Source organism: Rhineura floridana, chromosome 2, assembly GCF_030035675.1.
Source record: "Rhineura floridana isolate rRhiFlo1 chromosome 2, rRhiFlo1.hap2, whole genome shotgun sequence".
Taxonomy (NCBI): domain Eukaryota; kingdom Metazoa; phylum Chordata; class Lepidosauria; order Squamata; family Rhineuridae; genus Rhineura; species Rhineura floridana.
Genome location: NC_084481.1, coordinates 190909955 through 190928436, shown reverse-complemented (window position 1 = coordinate 190928436; position 18482 = coordinate 190909955). Strand labels below are relative to the sequence as shown.

Here is an 18482-nt window from a genome sequence, read left to right as displayed (position 1 = left end):
CACAGATTTTCAGGTGACCATCTGTGTCTTCTGACCTTGCCATTTGGGTACTTTCTGTAAACCTTTCTCTGAAGAGTCATGGGGGGAGGGGTTCTACTCATCCTGTTTTATCTGTTCAGTATCCACACTCAAGGCAATGGATTTTGACATTAGTCAAACTCAACTCCATCCTCCATTTCTCATACAGTATTTAGTTTTATCAGCCAAGCAATCCTACATGGATTCATTCTGATAATTTGGTATGAAGTATTTTTCCTGTAATAATAAGGTTGGAAAATCCCAGTTCTACTTTATAAGAGTAAATGATCCATGCAGTCAGTGTTTTTCTTAAGGACTTGTTTTTCTCAAGTGCTGATTGACTGATATAGTGAAAGGAGGAGACACATTTAGGCCTTACATTGACTTAGGTAGAGTTCTATAGGTAACTCAGGGAAAGCTGAGCAATATGGGGGTGGGGAAGTGACCCTGTTCTCTTCTTGAATTGTTCCATTGGAGCAGGGTTTGCAGCTGAACACACTGGGTGACAACTAAAAGCCTGGGCAGGAAGCATTTATCTCTTCCATTGCAGTCTGAAGGCATACTTACTGGAATGTGAATGCTGGGCACATGGCCAGTTTTGGGATGGATGAGTGCCAGATTTGGCCTGTGGACTGCAACAGCTGAGCTGTAATGGGGAAGACTGTAGCCCAGAGGGCCTTACTGGAAGGGAAAGAAAGACTAATTAAGTAAATGAAAACACTTCACCACAAATGTCCCCACAAGGTCTGAAATTGTGTCCCAATCTCACTAGTTAATAGCTATAAGTCTGGGAAGAGGCTTTTTGTTTTTTACTCCAAAGGCTTTGCTTGGCGATATCATCTCTGGGTCATGCTCTGTTGCTCAAACGTAACAGTAATGCCTAATATCTAATACTAATACCCTAGCTTTTCAAGGGGCAAAGACATAGGTGGGCTCTCATTTTCCCATCTGCAAGAGTGTTTACTGCCTTAAAATACATCTCTGGCCCTGCGGGGAGCTTTGCTGCCTGTGATAGAGCCTAAGAACAAAGCAAGCACCTCTGTTAGGGATAGGGGAGAAGTTTGGTTTGCATTTCAAAAGTGAACGTACCTAATTGCAGTTCCCAAACCACTACAACAAACTGAAGCACAGCTATCCTTCAAAATTCACACTTTTCTGAATTTTGCAATGTAGCTCTCCAACCAAGTGTGAGCATGTTAGTGGAAAGGGTGCACAAAAAATATGTAAGTGAAAATAGCATGCAAAATACTTTGGATTGTAGGGGGAATTGCTTGCAAAAATGTGTATATTAAACAAAAATGTATACAAAATACATAATTAGGAGAAGCGTGCTTGAAAATGCAAACAATTTTTGTGCAGTCTTTTTTTTAAAAAAACCCACTATGAGGTGTAGCAATAGGGCAAACTGAAGAACAGAAAAATTAGAAACTGAGAGAAACCAAATTGACAGATTCATCCATATCTCACCTCCTCTTCCACAGACAGACATGCTTGTACTTCTTCCCATCTCTAGTATCTTGGCTCCTTTAACTTTGGTCAAGAGCGTATTACCCCTGAAAGAAAAGAATGAAAGACTAGGCATGATAGCGGATAACATAATCTTCCTCCGTGAGTACACAAAGTACAGCATTCTGATGCTGCCTCTTCTCTTTTCTTTCTAGTGTGCCAACCCATTGCTTGGTCTGGCCAACTATGAGGATTGTTGTGGCAGCATGGGAGCCTTTTGGGGGATCAGCCGATGCATCCCATGCCCATCTAAACCAGGTAAGTGCTATCTAAGGGGGAAATTGTTATCTTTGCCCTCTACTAGTATTGTTGCAGGGACAATACAGTACATGAAGCTGAACATAAACTGGGTTGATCCATTTGGAACTGGAATGTGGCACAAGGCATGGACATTTGTTTCAGAGACTGTTTTCTTCCTGGACACGGATGTCTTGGCTGAATATGCTTGGGCAGAAGAAAGAGCATGTAATGTGGTATTCTCAGTGATGATTTACTTGGCTGCAGCATCAATTTAGGGGCCAGTGGGAATTGGTTCGGCTGGGTTGCTGACTGGCTCAGAGCTTTGTGATCTCCCTTTGTAGCACATCTGTAAAACCCATGGGCAGTCTGACATTTGTTCCATCTCAGAGATGTTAGGCAAGAGAAAACTGGGCAACAGTGCCCATCATTTTCGGAGGTGCGCTTTCAGATTGGCTGATGAGGTTGCATAGCCTTATAGCCTTAAATGTCTGCTTTAGATGAGGACTTGGCAGAGACTCTGGAAATAACACCACATCAAAAAATTGGCAGGAGTGAATCTAGAATCCATTCCAGGGGCATACAAATCCAGCTCTGCATTTTCTTTTCCGAGTACCCAAAGAAAATGATGCAGAACAATTGTAGAGGTTAGTCAACTTTTGTAAAAATCTGTTTGGCAGGCCCCTCAGTACAGGAGATGGGGAAGCATGCAGCCTCCAAAGAATTAAAGGGAAATAAAAAGCGGCTTCACAAAATGTGCAAGGCATTGATAAAGAGGAAAAGAAGGAGACAGCTTTGTTTGTGTTTGCCCCTTTAAATATATGTGACTAGGTGAGTGGTTGCATGGCAAAATATTACAGTAAAAGAGCCCAAAACCATCAACATTTTTTTAAAAAATTAGTAGGATAATAAAATAGTGCAGACTTGGGATGGCAGAGCTGTATTTCTTGTCACTAATACATCACAAAAACGTCCACTAAATAAGCCACAAAAATATCCACTCTCACAAAAAATATCCAGTCATGGCGGTGACATTCAGGTAAACACATTTCACATAGCTGTCATAAAAATGAATAGACTATCTTAGGGAAGTGTTACATTTTCCCAAGTGTAAAATAAATAAAAAAGATACCCCCCCACAACAAAAGTGCAATTTGGAGGGGGGGGACTTGATTGTGTGCGAGAAGTAAGTGTAACAAATGTATTTGGGGCTCAATAATTGATTGTGCAGAAAGGCCCTGAAATAACCCTTGCATTCCACAAGTCAAAAACCAGACTTCAGTCTGTTAATGAGCTTCTAGTGAGAGATGTGAAAATCAGCCCACAGTCTCAAGTCAAGGAGGGCTTACTATATCAGAAATGGCAATGCCATGTGATGAAAGAACTAGCCTCTGTAAGACTGGAAGTGGCCAACCAATTCTGCTCTGGGGTTTGTATCACAGGCTCCTTCTATCTGGGTCATGTTTAACCTGTTTGGAGTTTGCCAAAGGAGCCTGTCTAGGATCTTGAGTTCATCTTTATCTTTCCTAAGGCTTGCTGGATAAAGACTTCTGTCATAATGAAATTGATACCAGCATTAGGTTCATAGAACTGTCAGGGCCTGTCTACATGACCTTTGAGCCCAGGGCAGCTGTGCTTTCTTTTCTGTTAGCTTAGCCAACTTTCATCCATGCTGCCAGGTACTGAACCAGTTATGTAACAGCTGATGCAATGTGACGAACTCAGCATAGACAGTCTTATGCCACTTAACCAGTTTTTTGACTGGTTGCAATAAGCTAAACCAGAAATCAGCATCTAGAAACCACGTTATGAACTCAAGACATGGCTGGGCAGCTGAAAGTTGTGGATTGTATGAATAAGTCATCATTGCGTACAGTGTGCTGGGCTGCAGTCCAAGTCTGATTTCTTGGAGCTTCATGAAAGGGAATACTGAGGGTTTAACCTAGCCCTAATCATCAATTCATTTGTGTGTTTAAGAGAGAGAATGCACAAATACACCTCTGCATTGTGACAGTTGCTGTTTTGTAGCCTAACTAGCTATGTGCTTTCCTTAATCTGCTCCATCCCTTTTAGATCTAGTCAACTATGAAGAGAAATTGGAATGTGTGGAGAATATTTTGCTAATAGAGGGGCCTGCTGGCTGCTTGGTTCTTCTCTTCCTCACTGCCCCAATAATGATTGTGACATCAATATTTGACATTGGGGTTACATCACATGAACATACTGAGTCATACCATTGGTCTATCTAGCTTAGAATTGTCTACACTGACTAGTAGTGGTTCTCCAGGGTTTCAAACTAGGGTCTCTCTCAGCCCTAACTGGAGATACTAGGGACTGAACCTGGGACCTTCTGCATGCAAAGCAAATGCTCTTCCACTGAGGTACAGCCCTCCCCCATCATATCAAGCTCAGTTGATTGATTGCTCCATCCATATGTTGTTGTTGTTTTGTGCCTTCAAGTTGATCACAACTTATGGCGACCTTATGGATCAGTGACCTCCAAAAGCATCTGTCATGAACCACTCTGTTTAGATCTTGTAAATTCAGGTCTGTGCCTTCCTTGATGGAATCAACCCATCTCTTGTTTGGCCTTCCTCTTTTTCTACTCCCCTCTGTTTTTCCCAGCATTATTGTCTTTTCTAGTGAATCATGTCTTCTCATGATGTGTCCAAAGTATGATAACCTCAGTTTCATCATTTTGGCTTCTAGTGACAGTTCTGGTTTAATTTGTTCTAACACCCAATTACTTGTCTTTTTCGCAGTCCATGGTATGCACAAAGCTCTCCTCCAACACCACATTTCAAATGAGTTGATTTTTCTCTTATCTGCTTTTTTCACTGTCCAACTTTCACATCAATAAATAGAGATTGGGAATACCACGGTCTGAATGATCCTGACTTTAGTGTTCAGTGATACATCTTTGCATTTGAGGACCTTTTCTAGTTCTCTCACAGCTGCCCTCCCCAGTCCTAGCCTTCTTCTAATTTCTTGACTATTGTCTCCATTTTGGTTAATGACTGTGCCAAGGTATTGATAATCCTTGACAAGTTCAATGTCCTCATTGTCAACTTTAAAGTTACATAAATCTTCTGTTGTCATTACTTTAGTCTTCTTGACGTCCAGCTGTAGTCCTGCTTTTATGCTTTCCTCTTGAACTTTCATCAGCATTTGTTTCAAATCATTACTGGTTTCTGCTAGTAGTATGGTATCATCTGCATATCTTAAATTATTGATATTTCTCCCTCCAATTTTCACACCTCCTTCATCTTGGTCCAATCCTGCTTTCCATATGATATGTTCTGCATATAGATTAAATAAATAGGGTGATAAAATATACTACTGTCTCACACCCTTTCCGATGGGGAACCAATCGGTTTCTCCATATTCTGTCCTTACAGTAGCCTCTTGTGCAGAGTATAGGTTGTGCATCATGACAATCAGATGGCGTGGCACCCCCATTTGTTTTAATGCATTCCATAGTTTTTCATGATCTACACAGTCAAAGGCTTTGCTGTAATCTATAAAGCACAGGGTGATTTTCTTCTGAAATTCCTTGCTCTGTTCCATATATATGGCCAGAATTGGTTTTCCTTTCACCTGCAGTAATATGAAGGGCTATAGCTCAGTGGTAGAGCATCTGCTTTACATGCATAAGACCCGAGGTTCAATCCCCGTTAGCTCCAGGTAAAACTGGAAGAGACCCCACTCTGGAACCCTAGAGAGCCATTGCCAGTCAGTGTAGACGATACTGAGCTAGATAAACCAACGGTCTGACTCAAAATAAGGCAGCTTCTTACATTATTGGTCTCTTTTTATTTATTAACATAGAGTATCCATAGGGATTTCATTATAAATTGAAGCATAACTGTTGCTTGCATATGATATCTTCTCCATTGGCAGCATGCTCAGGGTCATGAAGAAATGCCTTTAAAGAGCTGGTGATGATTTTTTAGGGTTAAATCCCCTCATATAATCTTTTAAGTACGCAAACAAGATGTAAAACAATGGTTAAGACCTGTTCAAGTGTTTATGAGAAAGGGCCATAGTTCAATGGTAAAACACACGTGTTACATGCATTAAGTCCCAGGTTCAATTCCTGGCATCCCCAATTAAAAGTAACTGACGTGCCCGAGCTTGAAAAGAGCTCTGTCTAAGGCTTTGGAGAGCTGCTGCCACTCAGAACAGACAATAGTGGACTAGATAGAGGAATGGTCTGATTCAGTATATATTTATGTATGTGACTTGTTGATTGCAGATTAATTCCATATAGATATGAAAGAGGATAGCAAAAATTCTTTCCCTGTGGCTCTTGCGTCTTTCCCTGCCAGCAGAAACTCTCTGTCCTTGTTTAGATTTAGAATGCAGCTTTTCTTGTCTCTTGCTTTCAATGGAAGAAAGATAGACCACCTTTGGAAGCCTAATTTTTAAACTGCCATGAACAGTTTCACCTTTCAATGTCTCTCACCTTCTGCTCTTTTAACTTCCATACATTCTGAAGAGGTGACCACAAAAGTAACCGGCTCCTCATTCAAACAGCACTTGGTGAGGAAAAAATGGCAGGAAGAGAGCTGCTGCTTCAGCTTTTCAGCACCTTTAGACAGGAAACATTTTCTTAGTATCAGACCTGGTGCACAGGCACATAAGCACAGGACTGCTGCAAGAGAGAGGGGCTCCGTTTCTGCACATTTTCCTTCTTCACAAAAGGCACAGAGTGTATGGTGCACTCTTTCTGTCAATAGATTCCCAGTGACCTTACTGCTCTGCCTTGGTCTTGTGACACCACTTGGACACACTCGCTCAGGGTGTTAATGCTTCTAGCTCATGTCTCAGTTCATGTTCTGGTATTGTAGATATCATAGGAAACGCCTTTCTGTGTTTACTTTCTGAGGCTAAGATGTGAGAATATTGGCTTAAAAGCTGCCAAATTGTTGCGCATTCCTAAAGTGATAGAAAAACAAATACAGATATATACTGTACTGTACATACAGCTGCCTAAGAACTGTACATACAGCTGCCTAAGGATAAGCATTACAAGCACAGACCATTTTTTAAAAATCAGACAAACACCTGTTCATTTGTTGTCTCTAGAGTGAGAGCTTGCATGCTCCCCCTGCCTCCCTTTCTTACAGGGACATGGGGTTATGTTCAACTAAGCACTACTCAGAGTACATCCATTTAAATGAATGAACCTAAGTTAGTCATGTCTATTAACTGCAATGGGTCTACTCTCAGCAGGACTAGCACTGAATACCATCAATAGTTAAAATTATTATTATTATTTCAATTTGTCACTCTCTACCAAAAAAGTCTCAAAGTGACTTAACAACAATAAAATACATAGTAACGCAATTAACAACTAGTGTATCAGTTAAAAATAACGGTAACACATTATTGTTCATCTACTCTACAGTAATCATTTATAAAACAATATGACCTTTCCCCACTCAACACTAGGATGAATACCCAGGTGAGCAAATGTTTAAATTGAATGTGGGATAATCCTGAACCTCTGAGATAGAACCCATTTTTTCTGGGGAGAGAGTGCCGAAGTCTGAGGCCTGATTCCAGTCTAAGCCTAAGTACAACCCCAGGTGTCAAATAGCAAGGGAACAGACCCTAAAAGGCATATGTGAGGCTCTCTCATACTATCTCCTGTTTTGCACATTATTTTCAACCAGCTAAAGACTTTTTTCTTCCGGCAGGCCTTTGGAACTGAAAGCTTTAAGGGTAGTGATTGAAGAGGGTGCTGTATAGTATTGTTTTAATTGTATACTCCTAAATTGGGTTGCAGTATTTTAATTGTATATCTATTTGGTTTTAACATCATAATAGTTTAATCCTGTTTTAATGCTGATTTTATCTGTTTTATATGTTTATATGTTCTTAATGATGTGCACTTATTTTTATCTGGGAGCCGCCTTGAGTTCCCGTTTGGAGAAAGGGCGGGCTATAAAGAAAGATAATAATAATAATAAACTGTGGGTGCTTCACTCTTCCTCCAGTCCTGCTGCTGCTACACTGCCAAGATCTAAGCTATGGTGTAGCTTAGAGTTATGTAAAACCCAGGTTCATGATTTCTTTCTCCCCAAACAAACCATGGTCTTTAACCCAGGTTTGTTCTTAGTTTACCATTAAGGATGGGGCTCATTATCTGATTCCATTCCGTTTTTCAATTCATCAGATGGGCTGACAGTTCCTATTCGCTATAGTTATCACTATTCCTGGCTCTCCCTTTTTATTGTTATTTTTTCTGTTATTCCTTATGCTGCTGTATATTTATATAATGTATACAGCAGCAGCAGATTACAATAATAATAATAATAATTTATTACATAATTCTTGCCACAAATTAAAAAAAATTGTGGTGTTGCTAACTGCCACGAATGCATGCAAAGAGTGGAAGCCTGTTCAATTATTTTGTTTATTTATTTATTTATTAAATGTATATCCTGCCCTTCCTCCCAGTAGGAGCCCAGGACAGCAAACAAAAACACACAAAAGAAATCTAAAACATAATAAAAACAGACTTTAAAACGTATTAACACAACATTTCTTTAAAAACATCTTAAAAAGCAATTCCAACACAGACGCAGACTAGGATAAGGTCTCTACTTAAGAGGCTTGTTGAAAGAGGAAGATCTTGAGTAGGCACCGAAAAGATAACAAGAGATGGTGCCTGTCTAATATTTAATGATGAGACGAACTTGCAGATTATCCCAGAATTTGATACCGAATCAGATTTAGCAAATATTCTACACCATCCCTCCTTACCACTTATGGTTTGCTTGGGGGAAACAAAGCACAAGCCTGATGTAATGCTAAGTCAGACTATGGCTTAGGTCCCGGCAATGCTGCAGCAGGAGTGGAGGAGAAGCGAAGCACCTTCGATTTCAGCAGGATTCACCTTTAAACTGCAGGTTTTTTAAACTATGTTTTAAAGTATTGTGCAAACAAGGCCTAAGGGTACAACATATTAATACATTAAGTTTCTTTGCTACTTTGTACCTTCTCTAATAGCTTTTACTTTCACATTATAGACTGATTTAAGCATAAACCAGCGTTAGCCTCATATATTAAAATGCCTGTACAGCCAAGCAAATATTGGGAAGAAGAAGACAATCAGAGTTGTCCTTGTCTTGCTGCCAAGACATAAAATTATCCATAGAATCTGAATTAATCTGAGTTTGTTTTTTAAATAACAGATAGGTGTTACATAGAGTAGAAACCAATCCATTATCTCCCTGAATGACTCATGCTTAACAACCCTGTTGTAGATGAGGGGGTTGTGTGTGTGTGTTTACAACAGCCTACGTATTTAAAATCAAGTGAAAAACCTTTATATTTAATGGAGATTAAGATTAATACCTATTATTTTAGAGGTTTAGCCACTAGAGGCAGTTTTGTTCTGCTCCGTAAGCCTTCAGACATGCTCCAAGGGTCTCATTTTGCTCAGCTTCCTAGGAGAAGTGGTGAGTCAGGATTTAAAACGGTCCCAAGTACCGTATGTGAAAGTAAGTCAAAGGTCTGCTAGCTCTTTCCTCTTAAGTCCTGCCTCTGCACTTCTTTTCTCAGGAGATCACAAAAGGTCAAACCTTAATTTCAGGGAGGAGGGATGGTGTAAGATCCTTTTCAGGAGATAATTAACTAGAACAGTAGCAGAAACTAATAGTGGCATCAGTTGGAATACCTTAGAAAGCTATATCATATTAGGAATCAATCAAGGCATAGGGAAACATGGAATACATTTGAATGGGAACTTTTCAGTCCTTTACAGTAACAGTTTGCCATACAAACCAACCCCTTCATTGGTGGCCAGGCTCTATAATAATATCGAGATCATCAATTAATAAGGGCTTCAAAATTACAGAACTCATGCATTGTTTGAGCATAACAGCGGCTTTACTCGCAAAATGCAAACCTTTAAGTATGGAATATCTCTTTCTTAAAATTTGAAGAGCCTTTCCTCTTCTTGAAATTGTGGGCAAACATTTGAGTATACCTTGACTAAAAATTTGGTAGGGCTAATAAATTGCTTTGGGGGTTATATGCCCATCTATGGGATGCCATTTGGCCACCTTTACCTTAGATTAGCCTTTCCCAACCTTTGGGTACCCAGATGTTGCTGGACTACAATTCCCATCATTCCTAGTCATTGGCTATGCTGGTTGGGGATGATGGGAGTTGTAGTCCAACGACACTGGGGGACCCAAAGATTGGGAAAGCCTGCCTTAGACAATCATGCAGACTTACAATGCAGTTGGGCACTCATACATTGTCCTTTATCTCATTCTCCTTTCTGTTCTCCTGCCCCATCCTCCCAATCTTTTAGTGTTAAGAAGTAGAGCTTCAAGCAACTTACACATATCTTTGTCCTTTCACACTTTTTAAAAGTTTTTTTGTTTTTGACCTAATGAGAGAAAACATTGTGTGTTTGAAAGTTAGCATGGGTAGTGTTGAGATAGTATTCAGTGCATTTCCTCAGTGGACCTCCTATGAAGCCAGCTAGGATTGGCAAATAGATGGCAGGTTGCCCGGATTCAGCCAGAGTCATTGAGAAATGCTGAATGATGTTACACCATTCTTTGTGCTAGAATGGAAAACACTGTGAAAAGCAAATCCTTGGTCATCCCCACTGGAATAATGATAAAAAGATGACTCAGATAAAATATTGCAAACAGCTAATGAAGTCTCTGAAAGGCACTTTGCCAGTGAAATAGTTCCATGGTGCCCCAGAAGCTGCTCAACTCATGCTGAGTGTGCTGTGGGGCAATTTTTAAATGGAAAGGGAGTTGATTCCATGGAAATGGAATTTATGTAGTGCTTTTAATTAAGTGTGCATTTATGTGAGTCTTTTCATGCAGTGGAATTTCAGTATGATTTAGGGACAAGTTACTCATCACTCTCTCTGGAGTGATCCCCAAAGATTTAGAAGAGACTGTACTACTTAAAAAGTGCCAGTGCTTTGTCTCCATTGAACGTGTACATATTGTGTGAACTTTCTGTTAGCTCACAGCCCTTTGCTAGTGGAGTGCAGCTGGTAGTGCTGCACTAATTGTTCTACAGTGCATAGAAGTGGAACCAAGCAATTTTAATTGCTTAAATAGATTCAGTAGAGTTGCTTGAATCTATCCCACACACCGAAACTGTTAGAGGCTTTTTGAAAGTTCATTTGAATTAATATGATCAAAAATCTATATCCCATTATAGAATCATATTGTTGGGAAGGGTTAAAAGGACATCCATTCCAAGCTTCCCTTTCTCCAAACTTCCACACAATTACCCTGTTTGAAGCGCCTGGGCATCCAGGCCATTTTAGGCCAGCTGTGAATTTAAAGCTGCAGCTTATTAAGAAAGAATGCTCAGCACTTGGGCCCAACAGTCTCCATTGGTGTTCAGCTAGATGGCTAACTAGCTGCCCAGGTGACTCTCCCTCACAGGGGAATGCCAAACTCACTGGCCCCGCAATGAGCAAACTGAATATGCAGTGCATGCTCTTGCACTCACAAACTATAATGAGCAAGAAATCCAGAGGCAGGTACTTTGCTCTGGGTTTTTTGTACACTTTCCCTAGCTGTAGCCCCTGGTTGAAGCAACTGGGCATGTAACAGTCCTGGCACTTTTGGGTAGTAATTTTAACTTAGGTTGAGTGCACATCATAGACTTAAAGCACATGTCTTCCCCCAAAGAATCATGGGAACTGTAGTTTGTTAAGGGTGTTGTGAATAGTTCTGTGAGGGGTAAACTACAGTTCCCAGGACTCTTTGGGGGAAGTCATGTGCTTTAAATGTATGATATGTATGCAGCCTGTATCTTCTGATTGTAGCTCCTGTTTTAAATGCTATTATGACTTTCTGTGCTTTAATATTAATTATTTAGTATTCTGATTCCAGCAGTCAGGCTTAATAATGGAACCTTGCTACTCTGAGTCATTTCAATGGCCCATCTTTTTAGTTGTTTTGTTATTATTTTGTTTTACGGTCTAGAGTAAATGTCAGTGCACTGAGAGGTCTGCTGGGGTACCTGGACCCAGCACCTACCAAGATTGCCATGTTCTGATGCTGGACCTGCTTCATTCATTACAGTTCTTCAGAGACACATGTTAAGCTACATTAAATTTAACTTGGTTGAATGCTGAGGTAGCATCTGTCTCAGAAGCCAACATTATACTTTGCCCCAAACACCACCCATTTCTTTATTCCTGCATATCATGAACAGAAGGTCACATAGCTTTCTTACTCTCCACTTTCCTACTAGGACTGCCTTCAAGTCGATCCCAACTTATGGTGACCCTATGAATAGGGTTTTCATGGTAAGCGATGGTTCAGAAATGGTTTACCACTGTCTTCCTCTGAGGCTGAGAGGCAGTGACTGGCCCAAGGTCACCCAGTGAGCTTCATGGCTGTCTGGGGATTCGAACCCTGGTCTCCCAGGTGGTATTCCACCCTGGGCCGCCCTGGGCTCCTGCTGGGAGGAAGGACGGGATATATATAAAATAATAAATCAAATAATATAAATAAATAAATAGTCCAACACTCTAACCACTACACCACACTGGCTCTCTACTTTCCTGCTTACTCTTGCAAATTCTCATTGAGCAGTTTAGTTCCTTTCCATTCTCCACTCCATAGGGTTATTCTCCAGGTAATAATATATTTTCTTCTTGTTGGAACCCGCCTTCACTCCTTAAGGAGGCCCCTTGTTTGTCATACAGGCAGTTCAGTGTTTTCTGATTGTGATACCTGGCTCAGTTCCATCATCTTCCTGTCAGCAGCGGCTCAGAACCCCCCAAGCAGCCATGCCTGCCCCCACCCTTCAGAGATTAACTGTGACTGTTAAACTGATACCTACGCAGCTACTTCAGCATGCAGTTCAGCAAGTTAGCATTGTGTTTTGTAGCTAATCATTCATAGCAATGACCCTGCTCTGGCTTCTGTTAGGCCTCAGGCTTCACTCTTTCATATGCAGCTGCCTTCACTGATGTAAGGCATACTTGGAGCACTATAGCAGACATGTAGCCTAGAAGTATATGCATCAAAGTGTGCGGCAAGCTCCCAGTATTATCTGCAAACAAGTTCTTCTAATTGAGAGCTTGGCACCCTGAGGGCTCCCGAGGAGTGGCATGTACACATGCCACATTTTAAATAACTTGGAAGTTGGCTAGGACAAGATTCTTACATCCAATTTAGAGTTCACACAGAAACTGTGATTACCTGCCCATGCCCAGAGCTGTTTCTTTAACTGAAGGTGCCACAAAAACCCAGATCTTTTGATCCATCGTCTGCCATGTGCTCTGCAAGTGAATAATATACATCACTGGCTTGGATCCTAAAATAAGTTAAGTTCAGGAAGCTCATAGAAGGAAAGTTTCTCCTCCCCTCCTCCCCCCTGAAGCGCTCTGAAAAACCCTCTCTGGAAGGTCAAGGGCCCCGCAATGTGAGATGGGATATAGGAGCTGCCGGGGAGATGGGAATTTTCCAAGAATTTGTCTAGTTTTGAGAGATTCTCCTCTTCTCTATTACCCCCCCCATCCCCTTGACCCTCCAGAGAAGCATTTTTGTGGAGTGCTGCTGCACAGATGGGTTTGGGGCAGGGGAGGGAGGAAGGAAACTTTTCTTCTGTGAACTTTCTTAACATTATCTTGGAATCCAAGCCTCTGTGATCAACACAAATTAAAGTTTTAGTTTTCCCCATTTAGAGAGTTCACTGGTTAGGACTGAGAATCCCAGCAGTGCCGTAGACCTGCAGTGGACACTGTTTGTAAGTTGAGATACAGTCCCTGCTTCTGCTTTTGTATTTCCTGTTATTTCACTGTTGGGGGTGTTTTGTTTTGTTTTTTCCAAATGGGTTCATGTAAAAGTTACACAGTGGGTCCCTAGTTTATATGCAGAATATTTAGTGCAATTGCTGCTACAAGGCAGAGGATAAGGATGAAAGAGTTCGTGATGTTATTACTGGAAGATGCAGGTTCATAAGTTATCTGAAATGCCAGTTTTGTCCCATTTTTTAAACAACAACCTCAAGCAACCAAAGGGGACAGGGGCTGCATAGACATGATGGCCATCAGAAAGAAAAACTCATAGAAAGCCCTTCTGGGGATAAATTAATTTCAGACTGAAGCTGTTTATTTATAAGTAGTGGCATTACTTTTTGTTTACCTGATGACACAGCATATGAGATATACCAAAATGAAATTTGTATAGCAGCTTGAAAGCTAGCATGATGAATTACCTTGCCAGTAAATTACCTTCTTTCTACAATTTTTTTTGTATTTTATGAAATGTCTTCATGAAGCTTACATGACATGTTGGTATGACCATAAAAGTCTCAAGTTCAAGGCTCCGAATGGTGTACTTTCTTCCTTGTCTCTAGGTTTCCTTGTGCCTAACCTCTCACTTAAAATGACAGATCTTTCCCCTTCTTTTTGTGTGAGACAGCCCTAGCTTGGGATTGTTGTTTGCTTGCAGACAGGACAGGGAATGCCATGGCACTGAACTGACATTGGGGAAATGGGTTACTGTCCAGGCAGCGTAGGTGGAGTCCTTGTCTTTAGCCACCTGCAAAGCAGCACTGGCCCTTCAAACAAAGCCTGCTGTTTGCAGTAAAGCAAGGCTTAAAGGTTACATCATTTTAACCCTTAGCCAAATCTTCAGGCACTCCCCCCGCCCCCAGGAAGGATATCTCAGATGCCTGTTAGTCTAAGCCACCAGAAAGAGAGAAATATAACCAGACACACACAGAGTGAGAAGCGCTTGTCCTTTCTGGCTGCCTCTATGGATGCAGTCACCAGCTGTGCTTAGTCAGAACATCTGGCCTGTTTTCTTCAAGTGACTTTGTTGTCTTTCCTTATTAACATCCAAGGGTAGGAATCCAGAGCCACAGGATCGGATTATTTGGAATGGAGGGAATGATAAGGTCTGCTGCAGTTCTCCTTCAGACCTAGTTTTAAAGGCTTCATTCTTTCTGGACCATTGTTGATTAATTGATGACCTCATCTATTTAGAAGAAAATGCTTGAGTAGCTGAGACCAAGCTTGAATGTTGATCTAGATTACAGGTGGTTGATTTGTGACATAGGTCGGTGTCCCAAATGACACAAGGAGCAGGGGTTTGTGGCACACCTGGACAAGAGCAGGAGAATCAGGCCTCTCTAGCACTGCAGTGCTACCTGGTTTTAGTAGGCTAGAAGCAAAATCGCTCCAAAGCATGGGGCAGCACATATGTTGTAGTGTATATTCCAGTGGCACCATGTCATACTATGGACATATTTTGTGGTATGCTTGCAAAAAACAAAAGTATTTTTTTTTAAATTGGTCGCCACTCTTTTATATCCTTCTAAAACTGTATTTCTCTTTTCTGCAACCAAATGGAGTGCAGCTAATCCACTACCCCAAACATCACATTTTAGGACTGATTCAACCGTCTTCATGTGGTGGGGTAGTAGACCAGTAGAAGACATCAGAGCAAACACAAAGGGAGGGAAGAGGAAGTGTAATGTACAAGAAATTCAGAAACAAAGATCCTATGATCTTACATTGATATTTATTTATATAAAGTATATATGCATATCTTGTCCTAAAATGTGTTGTTCTATATGTAAGTAGACAGATGAGTGGAAGGGTTCAGTGATAGAGCACATGCTTTGCATGCAAAAAAAGTTCCAAATGCTTACTTACATCTGTAAGTAAGGCAGATAAAGCCTCCTGCCTGAAGCTCTGGAGAACTGTCAGTCAGCACAGATCAGCGGTGGGGAACCTGCAGCCTTCCAGATGTTGTTGGACATCAACCCAGCCAGCATGGTCAATGGATAGGAATGATGGGAGTTGTAGTAGTCCAACATCTGGGGGCCACATCTGGTGTTGATAATAGTAAACTACATGGACCAGTGGTCTGTCTCAGTATAATGCAGCTTCCTATTTTCCTTCCTAAATTTCTTCAGGCTGCAATCTCAAACATACTTTCTTAGGAGTAAGCCTCACTGAACATAAAAACATAATATAAGACCATATGAAGAGCCCTGCTGGATCAGAACAAAGGCTTGTCTAGTTCTGCATCCTGCTTTCCACAGTGGCCAACCAGATGCCTATGGGAAACCTGCAAGCAGGACATGCATGTTAATTCCCAGCAACGGGTATGCCGATGTGTACTGCCTCCAGTCCTAGAGGTAGCATATAGTCATCATGACTAGTAGCCACTGATAGTGAAGCTAATTCCCTTTTAAAGCAATCTAAATTGGTGGCCACCATTGTATTCTATGATAACGAATTCTATATTTTCAGTATATATTGTGTGAAGAAGTCCTTCCTTTTGTCTTTCCCAAATCTCCCACCATTCAGCTTCATTGGATGACCCCAGTATGATGAGAGATGAAAAAAACACCCTACATTTAAAGTAGTATTATATCACTTTAACCTTCATGGCTTCCCCCAAAGAATTTTGGGAACAGAAGTTTGTTAAGGGCGCTGAGAGTTGTTAGGAGACCCCTCACAGAGTTGCAGTTCCCAGTGGTATAAGTGGTATGAGTGCTTTAAATGTATGGTGTGGATGTGACCTCTATCTGCTTTCTCTACTCCTTGCATAATTTTATCTCTCTCTCTCATGTCCTCCCCTTACTTGCATTTTTTCTAAGCTACCCCTCCGACATTGTAGCCTTTCCTTGTAAGGAAGCCCCTTATGATTTTGGTTGTACCTTTTCCAGCTCTACATCATTTTCAAGATGCAAAGGCCAGAATCGTACGTAGTACCCAGTGAGACTTGCTTCTGAGTAAACTTGCATATGATTATGCTGCACATTCATGATCCCAGATTCACTCATGCCTGTGTCCCACATTTCCTTCAAAAATCATTTTAATTCACCCGAACATGGTACTGGAGTTTTTCTGGAATTTATTGGCTTGCTTATACTCACCTATTAAAAATAGTTTTTGAGAGGTTTAATTGTGCATATTGCCAGCTTTTTCTTTTCTTTTTAAACCCCATAGACCTATTTTAAGCAACTTTTCAAAATTCACTACCGTGAATCAGGAAGCCATGTGTAGTGTAGCCAAGACTGTGAGAACCTTGTAAAAAAGCAGGGGGAAGGTAATAAATGAACCCTGGGCTGTTACTCCAGCAACTAATCAGGAGCCTGTGTCATTCCTTCCACTTTCATTTCCTTTATCATGTGCCACTATGTCAAAAAAAAGAAGAGAACTTTGGAAAGGCAGTCACAGGTGGCAGTTACTGCACAGTTTTGGTAACACCTGACCTTAACAGTAGGTGACTATGTGGACTTTTAAAAAGAACACTTGAGGCTGCTAGGCTCTTCTTACAGGACCAGGGTAAGACTTAGGGCTTGTTTACATGGGACCCAAGATCCACATTAAAAATGCTGCTTTTTCCATCGCGATTGATTTTGACAGTTCACATACTTCCGCCTTCGCTACGAATAAATTGGCTGTTTTTCTTTGTAGCATTCACACGCGTGTGCGTTTATCGCTATCAGCGTTTCCTTGTTGCCGCGCCCACACATTAGCATGTTAACTGTGGAGGCGGGGAAGGGGCGGTGTTTCCCTCAGCGAAGGAATAGACACTTGAAAGAAAGGGAATCACTCCCACCCGTGGCTGTTAGGCTGTCCCTGCGTGAGATCAGTGTGCCTTTGGCACCCTGGGAAAAGCCTCAGCATGCGTTCTGGGAAACATAAAAAACCCCAAACAATTATCTTTAGAGAGACATTAAAAGCAGCTACTAAAGGAAGCATTAACCGTTTAATATTATCGCTCTCTGTGAGTGGAGCAGATGCTGGGATGAGACGCCAAGGCAGCTCCCCTTTCCCCTGCGCTTTTGGGCGCTTATAAATTACCCCAGCGGTGCCTTCACCAGCCTCCTCTCGCCGTGGCTGCAAAAAGGGCACATGCATCAGCCCGAGGGAGGGAAGAGATCCAGCTTTGGGGGGGAACGGAGGGATGCTACAAGGCAGAAGAGGTCCTCCACACACACACTTTCTCACTCTCTCTCTCTCTTGCACACACACGCGCTAGACGTAAACAACAGTGCCAAAACCACAGCTCCGAGGAAGGAATTTTACGAGCTCCAGCCCTGCTACCCTCAGGGAATTCTTGGTGTCGCCGCAGAAGAGAGAGAATGAAGGGGTGGGGAATGTGATTTTGTTTAAAGGAGCGGGGGAGGAAATTATTGGGGGGGAAGTGGGAGAAAGGAAGGCGAGAGCAACCGGAAGTTGCTTCGTCAAGGGCAGGAAACAAAATGACGCCCAGAGACAGTTAAAGGGGCGGAGAAAAGGGAGGATCTAATGGCAAAGAAACTGCAGCGAAAAAAAGGCGCTTAAAAGGTAATACATGGTAGAAACAGGTGCGGATTTTAAAAGCAATTTTGGGTTTTTGTCGCATGCATTTAATCCGGAGTTAAAGGCAAAAGCAGTAGAATGCACACGCGTTGGCTAAAACGTCAAGTAAACGGTCCAAATTAAAAGGATCTGCAAAAAGCACCATGTGAACAGGCCCTTAAAGCCCATACCTCTTCATTTGCATTTTGCCATCAACCATGTTGTGAGGAAAAATGTATCTTTTTCTGGTTCAGAATTTTTACCTCAGATTCAATACCGATTATCATTCAGTAGAGGTGATTATTAAAAGCCACTGCAGTTTAGTTTACTGGTTAATACTAATTTTGCTCCCAATTCTCCTGGGGGTGGACAGGGCTGGCTTTAGCATGAAGCTGTGTTGAAG

At 41.5% G+C, this 18482-nt stretch overlaps 1 protein-coding gene and 1 non-coding gene across 6 annotated transcripts in view; both read left to right on the top strand.

Moving 5' to 3' along the window:
• Nucleotides 1-18482, top strand: part of LTBP2 (latent transforming growth factor beta binding protein 2) — a 189620-nt gene that overhangs the window by 89469 nt on the left and 81669 nt on the right. For all 5 annotated transcript variants that reach the window (XM_061611734.1, XM_061611733.1, XM_061611732.1 and 2 more), the window contains one exon: nucleotides 1680-1782. In XM_061611734.1, coding sequence (XP_061467718.1) covers nucleotides 1680-1782 — 103 coding nt within the window. The remainder of the gene's footprint in view (nucleotides 1-1679; nucleotides 1783-18482) is intronic.
• Nucleotides 5373-5444, top strand: TRNAV-UAC (transfer RNA valine (anticodon UAC)). Its single transcript has one exon. It is a non-coding gene; the product is annotated as a tRNA-Val (tRNA).